General features: G+C 57.3%; 1 protein-coding gene across 1 annotated transcript in view; it reads left to right on the forward strand.

Moving 5' to 3' along the window:
• The window catches only part of SCRIB (scribble planar cell polarity protein), a 166,724-nt gene that overhangs the window by 59,199 nt on the left and 100,484 nt on the right, over positions 1-7,041 (forward strand). Inside the window, exons 18-20 of the mRNA XM_026657694.2 lie at positions 526-606; positions 5,987-6,244; positions 6,511-6,621. Coding sequence (XP_026513479.1) covers positions 526-606; positions 5,987-6,244; positions 6,511-6,621 — 450 coding nt within the window. The remainder of the gene's footprint in view (positions 1-525; positions 607-5,986; positions 6,245-6,510; positions 6,622-7,041) is intronic.

A 7,041-nucleotide genomic window follows, 5' to 3' on the forward strand; every position in this document is an offset into this window, starting at 1 on the left:
TGGGTGCGGGGGGAGGGGGGTCTCCCTGAACCCCCGGGGGAGGGGAGCTCAGCCCCCATGTCGCAGGGCAGGTGGGCACGGCGGGAGGGGAGCTCAGCCCCAGATCTCTGCAGGCCGGGGGACAGGTGGCGTTTCCCTGCACTCCTATGGGGGTGTCGTTAGCTCTGTGCCAGGCAGAGGAGCTCAGGCAGGCAGGGGTGGGGGTGGGGCTGGCAGGGGTTGCCAGTGACATTCAGTCCTGGCTCCCTCTCCTCTCGGCTTGTGTATTCTGAGCTCCCGCTGAGTCAGGCTTTCCTGGAGCCAGAGGCTCCACGCAGGGTTTGGGGGAGTGAGGAGTCCGAGGGCGAGGTGTGGAGTGGCGAGGGTCAGAAGGGGGATGGGGAGTGAGGGAGTGGTGTGATAGAGGGGCAGGGGGCTTTGGTCCCAGTGGGAAGGGGGCTCTGCCGCTGCTGGGAAGGGGTCTGGATGTGGAGGCACTCCGGTGATGGGGTCGGGGCTGCTCTGACCCCCGTGGCTCTATTTCAGGGGATCTTTATCTCGCGGATCGCAGAGGGTGGTGCAGCCCATCGGGACGGGACGCTGCACGTTGGAGACCGGGTCATCTCGGTGAGTGCGTGGGGCCTTGGGGCAGCCATGGGAGGTAGGCGCAGTGCTGGTGAGTCTCGCCAGAAGCCTGTCGTTTACTGTTTCTGTTCATAGGAGTTAGGAAAGCAGATCCCACTGTCCCTCCTCGGCCCCTCCTCCAGGGGTCTGTCTCCTTGTCGCTTGACCTTTGGGCTCCTTTCCCAGCTCCTAGGGCCCAAGGGAGAGCAGCAGCTCCTGCTCCTGCTGTCCCAGCCTGTCACCAGCTTTGCCTGGCTCGTGGCAAGGCTGGTGCCCACCCTTACACAGTGAACGCTCGAACCACAATACCTTGGTGAGTCCCTGCAGCAGCGCTGGCTGCACTGGGGAGTTGCGGCCCGCTGATGCTTCACTGGGTAGGTGGGGTCTGCTCCCCCGTTGGGCTCTGCAAAGCAGCTCTACATGGGGTTGCACACATCTTCCCCTTAGGACCCTGTGGGTGCTGCCCCGGGGACCAGGGACTCTCGCCAGCATTGGTGGCAGTTGTTCCCTCCAGGGTCAGTGTAGGCTCTAGATGGAGAGGGGAGGGTTGTCAAGCCGAGCGTGGGGCCCAGGGGAACTTGGTGCAACCCTTTTTCCTGGTCTTTGATTTGAAGCTTTGGTCCCCAGTTCCTGCTGCTGCTTGTGCCAGTGACACGGATCCCACCTCTGCCTCTAACCTTGTACCTCTCTGCTAATCTGTGTCACTTGCGCTCCTTCCCGCCCCCTTTCCCTGAGCTCGCATGCTGCCTCTGGGTGAATGGAAGCTCCTGCATCCTGGTGCTGGTGGTGGGTTTCTACTCCGGCTCCTGCGGTAAGAGCAAGAGTTACCGCAGAGCTGGTGCGGGTAAGCACTGATACAGCCTTGTCAGTGCTGGCTTCTGTCTGCTCTATCCCTGGGCCTGGGGTCTGCGCTGTTTTCCCTTTCTCATGAAAACCCTTTGGAGCACTGGGCTGGGCCTGGCACCATTTTTCCTCACATGGGGCTCGGGTGGCCCAGCATCTCTCCCTCTGTTCCTCCCTCCGTCCCTCCCTCCCTGCTCCTCTTCTTCTAGGCCTTCCAAAATTGAGCCATGGCCTGGACAGCAGCTGATCCCTGGGAGCTGCCTAGACTAGCTAGAGCCCTGTGGTGTGTCTCTGCATGCCGTGCTGTGAGGAGTGTGTAGCTGTAGCCACGTGGCACCCAAGGCCAGATCCACATGGTACCAGTTGGCACCCCCTGCAGTGGGGTCAGAAAGACTCTCGAGCTGTTTGTCAGACTGCAGTCTGTCTTTTCAGGGTGGGAAGATGAGGCCATTTCAGCATTCCTCAGTGTCAGCAGTGTGGGTAGGCTGCCCCCTCAGACCGTTCTCTGCATGGATCAGGGCTTGTAGGAAGGGTATTTGGTTTCAGTGCACACATAGGCCTTGCTGTCATCAATCATCTTGGTCAGTGGTTCTCAACCAGGGATATGTGTACCCCTGCGGGTATGCAGAGGTCTTCAAGGGGGTATATCAGCTCATCTAGATATTTGCCTAGTTTTACAACAGGTGACATAAAAAGCACTAGCGAAGTCAGTACCAAACTCAAATTTCATACAGACAATGACTTGTTTATACTGCTCTATAGACTACACTTTTGTATATTTATGTTTGATTCTGTAAGCAAGTAGATTTTAAGTGAGGTGAAACATGGGGTATGCAAGACAAATTAGACTCCTGAAAGGGGTACAGTAGTCTGGAAAGGTTGAGAGACACTGTTCTTGGTGACATGATGCATGTGGTGTCATTGCTTGTATAGAAAAAATAGCCTCCTCTTCCTCCACTGGCCCATTCCTGCTCTCGTGAGCCTATTGCCTATGCTTGAGTATGCACAGTAACAAGAGACTGCAGTGCTGAGCATCAGAGTCTAGCACTTGGGACCATGGGGATGAGTGCAGTATCAGTCCATAGAGAGAGATCCTTTCCTCCTCCAGCCTGACTACTGCTTTCCTGGTCTGGGTGTTGCACAGAGTTCTCTGCATTTTAGCAACGGCTTTTGCAGGCCATGGCCTCTCCAGCAGCTGTTTGGGGGGATGGATAGCTCAGTGGTTTGAGCATTGGCCTGCTAAACCTAGGGTTATTAGTTCAATCCTTGAGGGAGCCATCTGGGGCAAAAATCAGTCTGGGGATTGGTCCTGCTTTGCGCAGGGGGTTGGACTAGATGACCTCCTGAGGTCCCTTCCAACCCTGATATTCTATGATTCTAAACACTGCCACTGTGCCTTTTACCCTCCTGCAGTGCAGGGTGGCTATGTTGCTGCTAGGATGGCATCTCCCCACGGGAGCATCCAGTGGCCCTGTGGGCTGGGATTCCATCCCCACCTGCTAAGTGTCTGTAGACCCATGGCGTTCCTACTTCCTGACTGTTCTGTGGAGCTCTGTGAATTGGAGCCTGTGCAGAATGCCCAGGAGCCAGTGCCCCGTGGTTCGCCTAGGTTGGCCCTGTGGGACTGCTGTGGCTGTTGGAGTGGATGTTTCTAATTCTTCCTTGAAGGTTTGATGACTTGCTCTCAGCCTCCAAAATATGAGAATCCAGGTCAAAACGCAGCACCTTGGCCAGCGAGAGGCCGCATGTTAATCTGTTTCTTACAAAGATTTCAACTGGGCAGCACCTGCCTGTCCTTACTGGGCAGGTTTTCAGTAGGTGACAGTCCTGGAATGCACAAGTGTGAGTTTGTGACCATCTCCAGGGTCTGAATGAGGCAGTCAGGCAGACCTTGGCATGCTGCGGGCAGGAGACAGGCAGGCTGCCTCTGAGTGCTGCAGGCAGGCAGATGCCAGTACACGGCTCTGTGAGAAAGAGCAAGCACCCAATGCCCATGGTGCCAGCTGGGGGTATCAGTTCTTAGGCCTTAGCTCCCTCCAGTCCTAAGGGGCCTATATTTTCCTGAGAAAAGAAATACAGCGCAGCTTCCTACTCTCATCCCTGTCCTCAAAACCTCCTCTGCACCCTTCTTCTGCGGGAGGCCTGCCCTCTGCTGGGGGGGCTTTGAGCATGTGGACTGAGGGACCCAATCAAGGTCTTTTTCCAAACTTAACACCCCCAAAACATGCCTGTGGTTGGCTACTAACTCTCCAGTCCTCACCCCTGTTCTGACCAGTCTTTCTCCTTCATTGTGAATTATATCCCTGATCAATGGCTGTGTGTGTTAGAGACCAGAACCCTCTTGAAGCTGGAGGGGACAGGCCAGAGGAGATGGAATGAAGGGCAGAAGGCATATAGGAGTGGGAACGGAGGGCAGGGACCCCAGGTCATGGTGGGTGGTACAGGATTGGGGACACAGGGTAGGGAGTTGGGGTGGGGGGGAACTGAGGAGGTACAGGATTGAGGATGGAGGGCAGGGAGCCCAGAAGGGGAAGGTACCGGACTGGGGACACAGGGCAGGGCCTCGGGCAGAGAGGGGTCCCTGGATTTTGGGGGAGGCAGAGGGCAGTCAGTTGGCAGCAACGGAATTGGGGATGGAGCAGATGGTAGCGAACTAGACGGAAGTGAGAGGGCAGTGGCAGCTCTGTGCTTACACAGAGATGGAGATTGGGCTCTGGTCACTGGGAGATATAGCAGGGGGCCATAGCCTCCCTGTGGCATGGGACCACGTAGGGAGCTGCTTGCACAGAAAGCAGCTGGTAGCTCTCCCTTTCCCTGGGCATTGGGCAGCCTCGCCTGCTCTTACCGGCCCTGCTCTGTCTGGCCATGACAGGACTGGGCTGAGGTTACAGAGGAAAACTTGCTCTGTGCGTGAGCACAGCCCCCTGAGCTGCAGCCTGGGTCCAGGATGAAGAACAGTGCTCAGCAGGCCAAGGGTAGTTCGCAAAGCCAGACCTCAGTCCAGGGAGCCCGTGCAGCTGCCGCAGGTGTGTCCGGTGCAGCTGGTGGGTCTTGGCCCCTGGTGGCCCCCGGGAGCTAGTAGCTGGGTTTATTCTCCCCCCCCCCACCCCCCGAGCCTCTTGCTTTGTATGTGTTTGGGGTGGGCTCTCTCCCCATCCCTGGTACTCAGTGTGATCGGAAGAGTCTGCACCGAGAGGGCCCTCCTGGACTGCTCACTGTGAGGGCAGAGGGAGAGTCCCTCCCATCCATGTCTGTGGTGTGGTCAGAAGGAGAGCCCTGCACTTCCAGTATTCCTCTTGATTGGGCTGGAAAATGGCTCCGGGGAGGAGGTGATGGGGTAGGTAATGAAGATGGGAGCCAGGGATGTCAGGAGGTGCCTCACCTCAGGCTTCTTTGGTACAAGCTCCTGTGGCTCAGGTGGGATGTGACGTTTGCTCTCTGGAGTGGGTAGTGCCAGGTCTGGTGAGGGTGAGGATGAGGCTGGTTGTGGGCAGTGTCACCGGGATCCACATATCCCACTGAGGCCTGCTGGAAGGATGCTTCAGGCCCAGTAACATTTCCAGCCAGCCCTTTGGAGCCCAGACCCTGCTTGTCCGGGGCTTTACAAGGCTCTGGCTCGTTTCAGAGCAAAGTTGTAGCCCTTTTGGTTCCCCAGGGCCCCTTGGCAGGCTTTGCTCTGGCAGATTGGAGGAAACATGGGTTTATTACACCTAGGAGGGCAGTACCCAGTGGTGATGAAGGGCCACCATGAGCCATCCTGAGGGGTGGGAAATGAGGCACCCCGTGAGGACCAACTCATCTCCCACTCTGCTTGCTGTGAGAGGCAGAGGCTCATTACTACACCCAGGGTGGCCTGGCATGTTTGGGCTCTGCCCTGGGGGAATGGCAGGACCAGGAGGTGCTTCAGAACTACTGTGTCCACAAGAATAATAACTGAAGAGTTTATTGCTTGAGCAATAATTTTCCTTCTGAATGTGGCAATCTCCTGCCGGGAAGCGTCTCTCTAGCCTCTTCCCACGCTGGGATCTTCCTGTCCCTCATTCCTGTAGTGTGGCCCCTTGGACCTGGCATTTGTGATCTTGCAGGAGAGCTGGGGTGTGGGAGTCTGTGCAGAGCCAGTGCAGGGTGAGGCGCAGTTTCCTGGGTACTTATTAAACAGGAGCAGAGTTGTGGGGATGGCTAGCTTGTGTGATGGGACTCCAGGAAACTGGGTCTTGGTGCTTAGCTGCTGTGCTCCCCTGATACATTGCTGAGGCACTGGCTGCTACTCTGGGCTCTGCCATGTAAGGTGGTGGGAGGGGCATTGATGGGCAGCTAGATGGCTGGCTAAAGTGGGGTATCGGCAGCTACTCAGGGCTCCGCCATATAGGGAAGGGTAGTGTCGGTGAGGCACATGGTGGTTTGGCTCAGGACAGTAGGGGACAGGGTGTTGGGCAGATCTCCCAGTGGGATGGGGTTCCATGTGACGCTCAGCAAGGTGCCTGGCAGGGCAGGGTGTACTGGGGTGATGTGCTGACACTGGGTTTGCGGGTTGTTCTAGATCAATGGGGTAGACATGACAGAAGCCAGGCATGATCAGGCAGTAGCGCTGCTTACCGCATCCTCCCCCACCATCGCGCTGCTGGTAGAGAGAGAGGGTGCACAGCAGCTCAGCGAGGGAGACTCACCAGTGGTGCAGCGAGTGCGCACGCACTCCCCACCACCACCTCCCAGCCATGGGGAGAGCCTGCCCGAGGAGACGCCTCTGCTGCAAAGGAACCATCTGCCCAAAGGCCTGGAGGACCAGTACCCCATTGAGGTAAGGTTGGCTGTTGGGATTTGGGGCTTTGATTGGCCCGGTGCGCTGTTAATTGGACAGGATTGGGGTTCCGAGCTGTCCCTCAAAGGACTGGCCACCATGTTGTCGGGCTGTTGGGAAGTGGCTGGGTCTCCCATGTGTTGCGGGAGCCTCCTTGACGCTCATTCCCAAGCAGGGTCTTTGTGTCTGGGGGGAGATTTCTAGTCACAGTCGCTGCTTGGTACTCCTTGCCCTCTCCCTGGCTGTATGCTCTTTGTTCCCTGCAGGAGATCTGTCTGGTCAAAGCTGGGGGGCCCCTGGGGCTCAGCATTGTTGGAGGCAGTGACCATTCGAGCCACCCGTTTGGGATTCATGAACCAGGTGTCTTTATCTCAAAGGTAGGGACCCATGTGGGCAGCCCAGTCTGGGCATGTCTGAGGGAATGTGGCCATTGGGGATGGAGTCTCTAGAACATGGAGACGGGAGGATGGAAATGACTCAAGGAAGCTTGGGGGTTGGGGAGAAGGTAGTGGGTGGAACCGTCTTGCTTTGAGGCAGGAGAGTTTGCATGTGGAAACTTTTGATTCCCTGAGCTGCTTCTCCATGACTTGGATCAGCAGGGCAGTGGGAGGAGTCTGTGGGGAGGGTGTCACAGGGGGGTTGGCAGCTCAGGGGGGCAGTGGGAGGAGTCTGTGGGGAGGGTGTCACAGGGTGTTTGGCAGCTGAGGGGGGGCAGTGGGAGGAGTCTGTGGGGAGGGTGTCACAGGGTGTTTGGCAGCTCAGGGGGGCAGTGGGAGGAGTCTGTGGGGAGGGTGTCA

The sequence above is a fragment of the Terrapene carolina genome, unplaced genomic scaffold (assembly GCF_002925995.2).
Source record: "Terrapene carolina triunguis isolate 2854851 unplaced genomic scaffold, T_m_triunguis-2.0 Scaffold268, whole genome shotgun sequence".
Classification (NCBI taxonomy): Eukaryota; Metazoa; Chordata; order Testudines; family Emydidae; genus Terrapene; species Terrapene triunguis.